Source organism: Typopeltis vanoorti, chromosome 6 (assembly GCF_054136105.1).
Source record: "Typopeltis vanoorti isolate ZY-2024b chromosome 6, IOZ_Tvanoo_1.0, whole genome shotgun sequence".
NCBI classification, from domain to species: Eukaryota; Metazoa; Arthropoda; class Arachnida; order Uropygi; family Thelyphonidae; genus Typopeltis; species Typopeltis vanoorti.
Genome location: NC_143554.1, coordinates 125,830,348 through 125,844,988, shown reverse-complemented (window position 1 = coordinate 125,844,988; position 14,641 = coordinate 125,830,348). Strand labels below are relative to the sequence as shown.

The 14,641-nt window shown below is 34.0% G+C and overlaps 1 protein-coding gene across 2 annotated transcripts in view; it reads right to left on the bottom strand.

Moving 5' to 3' along the window:
• The window catches only part of shd (cytochrome P450 family 24 subfamily A member shade), a 137,287-nt gene that overhangs the window by 48,052 nt on the left and 74,594 nt on the right, over positions 1-14,641 (bottom strand). For both annotated transcript variants that reach the window (XM_090393679.1, XM_090393680.1), the window contains exons 2-3: positions 13,465-14,173; positions 4,109-4,346 (exon numbers count right to left, since the gene is read on the bottom strand). In XM_090393679.1, the coding sequence (XP_090249805.1) occupies positions 4,109-4,346; positions 13,465-13,924 (698 nt within the window). In that variant the 5' untranslated portion in view covers positions 13,925-14,173. The remainder of the gene's footprint in view (positions 1-4,108; positions 4,347-13,464; positions 14,174-14,641) is intronic.

Genomic DNA, 14,641 nt, shown 5'->3' with positions numbered 1-14,641 from the left:
CATTCTACTTAGTTTTATCTTTTATAGCCACTCAAATACTAGAGGGGAGAGTTGGCATTGTAATATAACTTTAGTCTTTTTGGCATACTCACATCACGTAAATGTATGGATTCCATTCTCCCATTAGTATCTAACCTTAAAGCTTTCTCTTCGATATACTGTATATATAGTGGCGGCTCGTGGCTTGAAATCGTGCGGGTGCTACAATTTTTCGAAATATACATACACACTGTAAGTACAGTGTATACGTGTTTGGATAAAATATCAAAATTATGGTAAAAATTAAACATGAAAAAATATTGTTTATTATCAATAAAATTATACAGTTTGGTATAATTCAAAATTACTTAAAAATAAAATATATTCTTGTTTTGTTGAAAAAAATATTGTTTATTATAGATAAAATTACAGTTTGAATTTAGTATAATTCAAAATCCTAAAGTTTCATCCATTTCATCAAAATCCATTCCTTTAATTGTAATTAAAGGAATGGAGTTACAATTTTTGAAGATTACAATTAAAGCCTTTAATTGTAGTGTCCAAATACTTAAAGAGACGGAGTAAACACGATAAGCACTACGAACACTCTACTACTGGCGCAAACTGCATATAAACAACAGTGGAACTGAGCGAGGGACAGTGCCGCATTCCATTAGCTAATAGCTCGCATCTCACTATGACGTGCATATGCTTGCGCGTTTAACAATATGACACTGTGGTAAACACATTGCTACTAGCGTCCTTCGTCCTCCTAAGTGCTACAAGATGGATTTTTATTATTTTTTTATACAAAATAAGAGAATTATATAGGATTGTTGATGATAAAATTAAATATTACAAGCAAATATAAATAAATTAATAAAATATATTTATGTATCGAGAAAAATTGGGGGTGCTGCAGTTCCGCAGTGCCTATGCACGAGCCGCCCTGCATATATTTCAATATAACATCAGTGGTATTACAATTTTAATATGCACTTCGCATCCATGATAACCTTGACGTCTTGGCCGGTAGCGTGGGTAAAATGTAACGAAATACAATGAGTGTCTTGTAGAAATTTAAAAGGTTAGTTATATCCATAATATTAGGATCAGGGAACTACGAGGCAATTTTATGCTGGATACTTATGAAATCATGGATAGCCTTGGGCCAGCTGTCTTCCTTTGAAGAAAAAAAGCTGTAGAAGATTTTTTTTATGTTTTATCTGCTTAGTTTTCTTGTGGAGAGGTTACTAAACCCTTCGAAAAATTGGTCACGACACGCATTGCAGAAGCGGCTAAATGGTATTATCATTGTAGACCATATTGGCTACAACACGTGACTCGTTACATGGCACGATGCACCTTGCTCATGGGAGTGTCCGTTGACTTCTTTCCAAGCAGTATATGTTTGTGAGCAGTTGATTCGAAAGATCAAGTGATTTCACGAATCAGCAAACTTTCTAAATTTAGTGCATTTTGTACTTTTTTTTTTTAATATACGAGGGTGGTCTGAAAAGTTCTCGGCCTAACAATGAAAAAACGAATTTATAATTTCAAAATTATTTTTATTTTTCGACATAATCTTCCTTAAGATTAATACATTTATTCCAGCAATGCTTCAGCACCATTATCCCGTCCCTGTAGTAGTTCTCAGTAAGATCTGCAAAATATCCCTCTACAGCTGCAATCACCTCTTGATTCGAAGAAAATGCTAACCAGTGAGGAAGGGTTTTAGTTTTGGGAAAAGATAGATATCAGAGGGAGCCAAATCTGAGGAATAGGGTGAATGTTCCAACATTTCATAGCGCAGATCCCTTAATTTTTCCATTGCCAAACCACTTTTGTGGGCAGATGCATAGTCCTGATGAAAGATGATTTTTTTTCTTCTGCAAACTGGCTCTTTTCTCACGAATTTTTTCTTCTAGTCTGGTTAAAAGATCGGAATCATAATACCCGGTTATTGGTTTACCTTTTTCAAGAAAATTAATAAACAAATGCCTTTAGCATCCCAAAACACCGATGACATGACCTTTCCTGCTGATGGAACCAACAGTGGACAGAAGCTGAACAACCAGCTTCTGTCCACTGTTTGGATTCTGGTGTGTAATGGTGAATTCCAGTCCCATCCATAGTCATAAATCGACGCATAAAATCAGCTTTATTCTTGTTAAAAAGCTCCAGGCACTGTTCAGAGATTTTCATGCAAGTGTGTTTTTGATCTGCTGTGAGCAAGCGCGTCACCCATCTTGCGCAAAGCTTTTTCATTTGCAATTCTTCATGCAAAATATATCCTACACGTTCTTTTGAAATGCCTATAGTATCAGCAATTTCACGCACTTTGACTCGCCGGTCATCCAATACCATATCGTGGTGGTGGTGTTGTTACACTTTTTGGACGTCCTTCACATGAATCATCTTCAAGGCTGGTATGGCCACGTTTAAACTCGGCAGCCCATTTCTTAATTGTCGAAAAAACGAAGGAAAAGAGTGCTCATAAACTTTTATGAACTTCGAATGAATTTCTTTTAGCGTTAAACCTTCTTTTACAAAGAATTTTATAACAGCACGATACTCAATTTTATCGATTTCAGGGGTATTTCAATTTCAAGGATACACACAACACTTTTGCTTCAGGCAGTTGTGTAAAACAAACTACTTGATAGAATGACTTACAGTTTCATATGGATGCCGTGAGAGATGTACCAACTTAGGAAAAAAAAAAAAATCTTGCCGATAGTGCTGCCATCGATGGTCGAGGCCGAGAACTTTTCAGACCACGCTTGTACAGCAATAGAGGAATGACAATGCCTGGGAAGACAAAAATTGTCTTTTTACTTACTACATAGTGTGCTATTAAATTTTTCATTGGTAGCTCTTGATACAAAGAAAATGTGACCTAAATTACAGACTGTACTTAGCGAATCTATAAACATAGTTAATTTTATTAAGGACTGTCCACGAAAGATAGTGACGTCACTGCATGAAGAAATAGGCAGCAATCACGTTACTATTTTTTGCATGCAAAAGTTCTGGTAAGTGAGGCTCAAAGTGTCGACAAGGTTCTTGAACTGACTAGAAGTGAAATGTTTAAGATATTTTAATAATGGCAAACCGTGAGCAGACATATAAATACAAAATTAATAACGGAAAAACTCACGTAAATTATACTATTAAATAATCTTTTTACGTGAGTTTTTCCGTTATTAATTTTGTATTTATTTGTTTAAGATATTTCGAGAACAGTGAACATTCGCAGAATATTTTAAGAATCGTTGAAATCGCTGCTACAGCATAGCTTATTTCGCGAATATTTCTGTTATCCAAATGACCTGAATATGAGTTTCTAAGGACAAGAGCATTATTCTTGTTGGAGATGAAGATAAATGTTTTGATACGTTTCGGAGGATGGCGAGGTGTGTGTGTGTGGGGGGGGGGGGTTCAATCGATAAAAACCATTGCTTGAGACTATGTAATTTTTTATTGATTTCTTTCTGCAAATAGTCTCTTTTTTGAAGCTAATCATCAATTTGCTTTCATCAATCACTGAAAAAAAAAAGTGTCTCTTTTAAGGTTTCTTCAATTCTTGTTTGAACGTTCTCGAATTCATTTTCCGATAGTTCGCTTTGATAAAGTAATTTCACAGATTGAATCTTATTTTTATCGAGACCGTTAACTATGCGTAACTGCTTCCAAGTATGTTTTTATTATTTACTCTGCATTAAAAGGTTTCCTATTTTATTTTAATTAAAATTTCTTCCTGCACGCATTGCAGTGTCTCATTGTAACGTAGCTCCTTTGAACATGTTTTGCTGTTGGACAATATTTTTGTGATAATGAATGACAACTTGTAACTTACATTTTGGATAAAAACATGTACTTATCTCTACATAATGGTAACTATTTGTTTACCATTCCCAAAGTAGCATCAGAAGTACTGTATTAATAATCGTTCAAGTCTTTAACACAAGCACACGATCTTGTACATTGAATATAATAATATAATATATAATCGAGTCAGCGCGGTGCAAAAGAGAAACCATATGAAGCTTTTATGATTCATAATTCAATCTTAAAACCTTAAAACTCAATAAATACCATTGAGTCCAGTTAAAATATGTATTCTTACGTGTTGGCGAGCCCTGCGTTGTTATATTTCTCAGGATGCTTCATCCTATAATGTTCTAGGAACTCATTAACAGGTCGAGATGGTTGAGATCCTTGGTTGCGCATTACGGTTTCAAAGTCCTCTGGATGGAAAACGTGTACAACAGGACATCTCCATTGAAATTCTTCTTTTACAATGGGTCCATAGCGACGATGCTTGTCTAGATACGTCTCGTGCATCTTTGGTAATTTATATCGACCTAAAAGACAAATTTAACAATAAGAAACAGATTATATGACATTACATTTGTTAAAGTATCCAAACTCACTGTATTCCACTTTTTAGACTTTTACATTCCATTGAAAAATTAATAAATACAATGGAATTAAAAAAAAAAAAAATACGCAACATTTTTTAGAACTCCAAGAAACAAATTATATTTTTATTGTGAATTATACTTCCATCATGTAATCCTTCAAGAAAAACCATTTCGTGTAATGAAAATTCAAAAATTAACAGGATTAGCGGTATAGTATCCTCTTGCCAATTGTAATTTAACCCTGACCCGTCTACATTTCTACTTCAAGTGCCTAAGGCAGATGAAATGTTCTCTGAAATTTAACGAATTCTAATTTGTCAACGGGAATTAATGTTTGTAAGCCTAAGAAACTCGTCAAGATAAGCAACACATAACCTGCCTTATTCTGAGCGATTTATTTCAGTATTTTAATCTTATTTCTTTCTGATTAGTGTTTGATTATGAGACCACCTGGTAGAAACAAGGTTTCCACTTTGATTCCAGCACGATGGGCGACGTGCTAATTGAAATCCCCGATAAGAGGAAATGATAAGTTGTGTCTTATAGCTGTGGTCATGATGGTATGTGGAAGGAATGATCAAGCAAGAACTTCAAGTTCATTGTGTGTAAGGACAACATTCTTCAAAAACGTTCTCATCCGATAAAGTTATACATTGAAGGAAAAACTTATTTTTAGTTCATAAATCCATCAGGAAAGAGGAGGTCGGAGCTTAATAATGTAAGAAAGTAATACTTTCAAAGCAATCGATTTTTTGGTTAAAAAAAAAAAAAAGAAGAGGCTCCAGTAGCGTAGTATTAAGCGATGAAGTCCCGAAGAGTTAAGTTATCGTAAAATAAATTCCCTCATAAATCATCAGCTAAGTTAGGGAAATAAGTCTCTACCAGCAATGAAATGCTTCTTAAATTTAAATTTTCAACTGTGACAGTACCATATAAGAATGCTTGACGAAAAGTGTTATTATTATTATTATTATTATCTCTGTCATTTCCTTACTTGTTATCTATAACAAGTAAGGAAGTGACAGAGATAATGTTTGAATCGAAACCGACTCATTTAGCTATTATGAATACAATTCCGAAATTGACATTGGTTAAATATATGGTTATGCCTGTGTAGTTAAGGTAACATTCAGAACGTAAGATAGGTAAAAAAAATTGTCAGAAGTTCTGTTCTACTCACCAACTACGGGAAATTTTCCTGAGGCTTTTTTTGTCAACTAATTTATCAAAGGTTTTCTCCTGGAAATTCTGGTTTTTAACTGGAGGCTCAGAAAAATTAATCATATAAATGACTCTATTTCAAACAGTAATACCATTTAGAATTAGGAACACGAGATGGAGGCACTTGTCTCCCGTACCATTGTTATTTAAGTTTAGATCGTCGGTAGAGGTGAACTCAAATACTGGTGATGAATAAGAGTGGGAAGGGATACCAGCTGCCTACCGATTTCCAAAAGTTGACTGAAAGAGTTTCGTTTATCCCCTTTTCGGCAATGATTATATTTTAGTGAGCATGGTTATTTATTAGTAAGGTATAAAAACTTTTATGACAATACAGAGTAACCTTAAAATATGTTTTAAAAATAATAGAAACTACAAATTATGAACACAAATACGAAACCGAGATACTGTATCAATATAGTATTTGTTTGTCCAAAAGTAACAAAAAAAAACAGTATTGAACACTTGCAATTGACAATTTTTTACCTTTTATTTAATTGCACAAATGATGACAATTCAGCTGTCGAACAACTCTCCTTATTGGAAGATTGTTTGAAAATATAATTTTGTATCTTTTTACTTGCCTGAAATGTGATTTTTGTTTTTACATCAAAAGATTTCTATACTTCATGATGATCAGATACACAATGCTCAAAACAATTAGGGAATATTTTAGTTTCTGTCGGATAATTATAAATTTCTGCAAATAATTATAACTATTGAGTACTTTATACATGAATAAATAATTCTTACTTATGGATAGGGTGTAATTGATGAGATATTATTTAAATAATCGATATTTATTAGAAATTTAACAAATTATACATTTTAGCGTGAAATAATTTTAACAAGAATAGCCAAAAATACTTTTGTTAATTTTTAATAGGGCGTATGGTCTCCATTAACAGTCAAAACAGCCAGCGGTACATCTTGATTGCGTAGACCGGATAAGATGATCAAACAGTTCTTGTGGAATATTTCCCCACTCTTCAGGGAAACCAATTACGAGCTCTTGAAGCGATTGTGGTGGCACCAGTAGCCTACCTAAAGCATTTCAGGCATGTTCTATTGGATTCAATCCGGTGAACAGGCAGGCCAGTCCATTTGTTCGATGCCTTCTTTCTCAAACCATTCCTGTACCAAATTTGTGTGGTGTGGACAAGCATTGTCAACCATAAAAATGAATTGTTAGCCAATTGCAGTAACATATGGACGAACTATAGGTTCCAAAATCCCATTGCGATACCTTTGGGCTGTTAAGGAACCGTTTCTGATAAAATGGAGATCACTATGGCCACCTATAATTATTCCAGCCCATACCATCAAACTCCTACTCCAAACATCATACTCCTACCTTGATATTAGGGTTTTTCATGAACAAACTGTGGAATATTTCTTGTTCCACTTTTACGCCATATCAGGATACGTCGATTATCTGGTTGCAGACTGAACCTGGACTCGTCACTAAAAAGCACACGAGCCCAAACCTCATTTTTCCAATTGCGGATGTTCCTGTACCCAAATTCTTCAAGCTCTTTTGTGATTTGCAGTAAGTGGAATGCAAACCATTGGTCTTCGAGCATATAAACCTATGGCATGAAGACGATTTCGAACATTTCCCCCCTCCAGAAAGCGATTCTAAAGTCTCGAAATTACGCTTTGAGATACACGACACCTTTGAAGGACAACTTGCTCCTTTTATCCAGCTTCTAATTGACCAATGGCTCTCTCCAAGCCATGGATTCCAGGATATCATATTGCTCTGCCATTTTTAACATAATAATGGGTTGTAGGTGACACAAGTTTACAATTGAAGGGATAATTATGTACTATGGAAGTGAGCGCAACAAGCCCCGCTTTTTATACCCCTCACATGCTAATATAGCTAAGACACGTTTCAACAAGTCTTAACATAATTTTGTACGCAGTTGCGTGTTCTATACGCAAGAATATTTTAAGATGTTTTCAAGCGCAAACTTTGTTTGCTCACACTTGAATAAAGGATTAAACTAAATTTATTAAATCAGGCAATGTTTTTTTTTTTTTTTGTACTATCAAGTTTGCTTTACAAGCAAACTTTTGGACAAATTTAAAATATCAAAATCCTCACTGAATAAGAAGCAATTTATATATTAATGAAAATATATCAAAAAATGTGCATATAACAATTAGCCAATCTTTAGCAAGTTAGGTATCTCTCAGAAACTCGAGTTTTGAGCACAACTCTAAAAATAAAAAACGACCGTATAGTCTGTCTATTTATCCTCATAGCCACAAACTCAATTACCTGTTGTAGTGAAGGATGGAGACCGGCTGCCTACCGATTTACAAAAATGTTAAGGTTAAAGAGTTTTGCCTTTGAGAAAACGAAAACACGTTAGCGGATTTATTTATTTTATAATAATAATTAAACGGAAAAAAAATATTAAAATCATAATTCTCATGACATGCATTTGAATCTGAAATATAGAAGAAACAGAATGAAAGAAGAAATGAAAGACGAAGAAGAAGAAAAGGAATGAAAAGTTGAGTACTGATTCTCAATAGGCAGAGATATTTGAGAATACAGTACTTTATATATTGCTGGAAGCCCAATATAGCGTCGCACACTGTTTTGTAGTTTCTACGTATAAATATACTTGTGTATTTGTACACGTAATTGATATTTATTTAAATCGCTTAAAATCAATATGAAAAAAAAATAAATATTTTGTTTTATTTTATTTGTTTTATTAATATTTGGCAACATTTGAACTACGGAATCCAGAGAACTTTTCGTGTTATAAATGCCGTTTGTACTTCATTAAAAATCAATTATAGGGGAAAATCATTTCTGTCAAATTAAAGTCTTATTTTTTTTTATTTTTTTTTTTAATAGAACTCAGATGGGGGAGAATATGGTTTCAATGGTATAAGTTTAATAGGTTTACATTAGTCTGTTGGTTAGTACCAGCATTTCACGTTTTCGTTTCATAATGTTACTAAACATAGCCTTTATCATTAACATCATCATCAGTCTTCCGAGAGGTATCTGCGCTAAACAAATAGTATTGATATCAATTCATAAACATAGTTTCATAAATTTTAAACATCTGGTGATTCCGCATTAATTTTTTTTTTTTTATAATCCTTGCAAAAACAATTTTTCTTGAAATGTTTCCAAATTGCACATCTTAAATTTGGGATATAACAAATGCTGAGTACGCACGATTCCAGTACTACTGGATATTGAGTATTAATAATAACATGTAATTCAATATGTCGACTTGTAAATAAAAATAATACGTTGTGATAGAAATCTTGGCAGACGAAATACAGAAATTGTTTCTGAAAATGTTTCTGTATTTGGTCCAATTTAAATACTTGGAAAATTTTCGTGTCTATCTTCCTAGATACAGTTGTTGTTATTTACTTTATTCAAGTTATACTAGTCTCAAGAAAGAGATGGCATGAGACTAGAACAGGCCACCTGGCCTAAAATCCAGATTAGGAAGAAGAAGAAGTATCACAATAATTTTGAAACCGAAAATTACTGCTGACAGACTTGTAGTTTCTTTATATTTACAACAAACGTACCTAAAACGAAGCCGGTAGATATTTCCAGAGTCACCACAAATTAACCACTGCCTTCGGGAATTTCCAGATATAACATCCATCTAAGGCTTCTTTTATATTAGAAAAGATTCCTCATGGTTCCGTGTATAAGAACAGTTTGAATTAAAATGAAACTAAAAGTGTTCGACCCGATAACAATCTAATAAAGGATCTAAACATCAGTAGTACTGAGGAAGACACTACCATTGGTTTGATTCGTTGCTTACATAGAGCATCCTTTGCACCGTACTTTTCAGGACTTTTATCTAAAAATCAATGACAAAGGATCTCTGAAGTCCACTTTTTCAAAACAACAATGCACTATCGAAATTACACTCCTCTTCAAATTAATGTGAATATGTAGAAAATTTTTATTTCTTTTATAGTACAACATGATGAAACAATCATACAATTATAACAAGTTTCAAAGGATATGCAGAATTTAATTGGTCTTATTTCCAGATAGTTATTGCAAGTATTTCGCGTGCTTATCTTCCAATAGCGCAATTGGTTATTCCAATTGCGTTCTTCCAATTGGAAGAAATTGGAAGAACTATTGGAAGGTATTGGTTCTTCCAATAGCGCAACTGCCCTTCGATTAGAATAGGCCTAAGTTCGATTGTCGTCGTGATGGAAGGAATCTTTATGTGGACTTTTTCAATCGAAGGTGAGTTAGCCGATCTCATACAAAGGTAGCAGGGTTTTTTTCTCCCGGAAACTCGGATTTTTCATCCCGCATACAGACAAATCGGCCCTTCAGAACACACGCAATTTACAGACAAAAAATACTAGCTGTCGTGGTAGTGGGCGTTGATGGAGATGATTGGTGGTAGAGGTTTGGTGTAGTGGTGTAGACAGTCGTATAGTGGGTGTGCTCCCGCGATGAGTCTTCGGACTCCTTGGAGGTGTCACGAATAATAATAATAATAATTATTATTATTATATATATACTAGGGGGGACTACGCCCCCCCCCTTGCGCCTACGGCGCCCAACCCCCTCATGTTCCGGACTGGTAGGCTAGTTCTCCTTCAATTTTGATGACTCGAAAGGGGGTCCTCCCCCTGGTGCCTACGGCGCTTAACTCCCCGAGTTCCGGACTGGTAAGCCGGTTCTCTTTGAATTCTGATGACTCGAATTTTGAAGACTCGACACTCAGAGTAGCCCCTGAGTTTCGAAACGTTTCAAAAAGCGTGACATAAAAAGGCTTAGCATTTTATATATATATAGGGTAGATATAAAATATAAGACATATCAACTTTTTGTGTGGCTAATTTGAGAACTGAAAGATTTTTTAACTTAGTGGATTGAAGCCTTATGAAAAGGTCAAACCCATTGTGTTCATGATCTGATGAATTCTTTTTTCCTAAAGAAATAATAATAATAATAAGAAGAAGAAGAAGAAGAAGAAGAAGAAGAAGAACGACGCAAATTAAGTTAATAAATTGATAAAGTTAAGAAATTATCTGGGTTCAATTTCGCCTAACAAAAAATGGGGGATGGAATATAAATAAATAAAAAATAATAGGACAATAGCTGTAAAGAAGGACTCGTACTTAATAAGGTAAAAAAAAATTAAAGCCTTATTGACGGCTTTAAAATTGAAGGCGAATGTTAGCAGTCTCATGTGGTGATGGAAAGGGGCTTTAATCCTAGGGAAATCTTGGTTGAAGACCACACGCAATTAACAGACATAATATCCTGGCATCTGGAGCTTTAGTTGCCTTTGTCGATAATTCCCATACCATTAAACGCTAAATAAATAAATTAATTAAAATAAAATGTCATAAATAATAAAATAATCAATCAATTCTTATACATTCCAATTGGTACTGGTTGGAATTACGGCCGAAGCAGGCAGAACTATGAGAAGCGTACACCTGCCGTCCACTGAATTTACAAACTTTTATTTAATACCATGTTTCCGTATAGGCATTCGACTGCCAATGGATGTCTGGGTGTCAGGGCCCCCTTTGGATGTCACCTTTGCAAAAAAAAAAATATTTCACGGCCTCCCTCAAAAAAAATCTTAATAGAGAGATATATTATTATAATATTTATTGTATTCATATTCAATACAAAACATACACAGCGAATAATGCAATAATCAAATGCATATATTACATTTTTTGCCTCTTACCGTTTGGTTCTGAAGACGATGCGGGCTGTTCTGGTAAAAGATGAAATACTGTCCTTTTTTTTGAGTCTGTTTCTGCTTCTTCTGATTGTTCGCGGGAATTTTTTTTTATTTTTTATCAGCCACTTATCCATCTCAGGGTTAAATGTTTTAACGTAGAATAGATCAAATAATATCACCACTTACCGATACTGGCACACCACAGACTGATAACATGAAATTAGTGAATATTACCTAAATAAGGGAATCCCCGAACCAGGAACATTTTTCTCTTTTGTGACTTTTCTCCCTTTACGGTAATTAAGTCTAACGCGAAACAGACAGCAAAAGCAGGTTACTAAAACGTGCATATGATTGGTGCGGTATTAACAAAAGATCGCGCAACCGAAAGATAAAAGCATAGCTGACAATTGAGTTGAAATTGTATATATATATATATATACAATTTCAACTTCATTATATATATATATATATATATATATGTAGAAAGTATTTTACCTTGGGTATAATAAATGTTAAGAATACCAACCTTTACCACGAGTTACCCTGGTCTTGCACTACCTGTAGGATCAGTTAGACTTGCATCAATTGCAGGCGCAAACTTGACTTTTTGTCTGTTTGCTTACTTGGGAAATGGAGTAAAACCAGGTTTAAAAATTACTTGGTATTCTTAACATATATATATATATATATATTACTTAGTTTTAACACTTTTACGAATTTTAACACGTTTGATTGAACTTTATTGCTGCCTTGGGAAATCGAACTCACACACACATCTAATTAATAACAGTAGTTTTTAGTTAGATACTGTGTTTGCCCATGCAACATATCGTTTTGTTTCAGTCTATACAGCATAGTTTCTGTATGAGGGGACATGTGATTCATTAATTAGTGTGTTTTTTATCCCAGTTGTCTCTAATTGCACTATTTATTGAGAAATATATTACAGACGCCTCATACCTTATTCACTGGCGTAATAAAAGTACTTGTTTTTATTGCCTCTGCAGTATAGTGGCTGTTAGGGAGGGGTGTTGTTTACCACTGCAAGCGAGTTACTATCTTCCCACATGAACTTGTTTAAGCTTTTTTTCATGTGTGAAGTATATGCGAAACTTTTATTGGTAACAGAAAACTAGCTCGGATGACAGTGATTATATAAAGTCAATATCAACAGTCCCTGATTATGAACGCGTGAAGAAAGGGACAGGAAGATTCGGAGCTTCCCTGGAGAGCATTCGAAGTAAATACAATTAACCACTGCTTTGAAATGAAACATATGAATAAGCAATATTTACTAATATTCATTAAGCGCCGAAATACGCAGGAAGCAAAGTTTGCGAACCAACACCAATGTGTGAATTTTTCCATTAAAATATAAAAAATAACAAAAAAGAAATAATAAATAATAAAAGTTAAATACGTTTCTTTTAAAATAAAAAAAATCTACTTAGTCTTAAAACATTTTAAATTTGTTTTCATTATTTCACGGTCCCCTCAACAAAACCTACGGCCCCCAAGGGGGCCACGGCCCACAGTTTGGGAAACGCTGGCCTAGAACACAGGACGACGCACGTGATCAGCTATTTTGCATATACGTTGCGTAAGTGACGTTTACGTACATCTGCATAAAGGTTTCTAATTCAGTGGCAAGTATGTGTATGTACACGTGTAGTTGTGGTAGTTTGCCGGCTTTATGGAATGCTAAAGATGTGTTCGTGTTTGAATGACATTGGCTAACTCATTTTCAATGAAAAGCCCTTATGAAGTCCCCGTTTCTAGTTGTACCCAATCGAAGGACAAGCATCGAATAGTCTGAAATGCATTACCGAGGCACTGTATACAACCAAAACATGCTGACTGGTGCCAAAACGTACATGTAATCGTGAGATGAAATTTTCCATCACCGAAAGAAGAATAAAGAAAAAAACCTTAACACTAACGTTAGTCTGTTTATTGCTTGTGTATATCCAGAAAATTATGTTTCCTTTAACATATATGTCTGTCATATTCATTTGTCCAAGTTTATATACAGTATATAAATATATAGTATATTTCTTAAATTAATCATATCTAGAATTACCGATATATTTAAAATCAGTGCTTACCTAACCAAGGAAAATACTGCCATCCAGTACCGATGATGGGTAGCGACGGCCAAGGACCTGGAATCTGAGAAAAATCTTGTACTCTGACACAGTTCGAAACATCGCGTCCTTGTGTCTTAGCAAGGCTTCTAGTTGGGTCACTTTTATATTGTTGTTCATCTACTTCCTCGTCGTCAAATGTAGATTTGGATTTACCATTAACAATAACAGTATGTTCTTTATCATTTACACAAAGAGGAATGCGAACACAAGTAGGAACTGTAATATCATTTTCATAAAAACATTTATGGGAATTACAAGATGGTCTACTGTCCTTTACTTCCCCATTGAAATCTTTGTTCGCATTAGTGGGCATTACCTGGTCTTTATCGGAAATTGCTGAATTAGTTTCCCAGTTACCCTGAGTGATACTTTTCGATTCTTGGTTTCTTGAAGAACTGAGGATAGCATCAATGACCATGGTTTTTCTTCACAATTAAAGGACATCTAAGTTTATGTTATGAAATATTTTTCTTCTTCATTTACTTTGAAATTTCCATGACGATTTTTTTAATGATACAACACTGGGTCCATTTAGAACTGAACTGTTCCAAGTAAATATATTTTTTTGTGTATTTGTTTCTAGCGTTTTCTTATTAGAATATTATGTATAAGCACACCATCTTCGGCACATAAAGTAATTGGCACAATTTTCCAAGATATTTTCATTCTAGATTAAAAATAAAAAAGAAGTTATTAATGTAAACAACAACAACAACAACAATAATAATAATAATAATAATAATAATAATAATAATAATAATAATAATAATAATAATAATAATATTTAATGTCAGTTAACTTTCTAGCAGAGTATAAAGCTGCACGTTTATTTGCATAATATTACATGCCTTTGTATTCTTTTCATTTCATTTTACATCATAACAAATTTCGTTAATAATAAAAATTAATGCCACTGGAGGGCGCTGACATCGAACTTACCGATTTCTGCTACTAAGTAACCGAAGGTAAGCGGTTGACTAAATTGTTGGTATAAATGAATGCTTTTATATATTTCAGAAGTAAATTTTTGTTGATATTGCTATTCTGTTACGCAATCTGGACAAGTTCCATATCTTGAAGTTTTGTTTATAAAAAGCAATATTTGTTTGAACCTCGTGATAATGGTACCAATCGT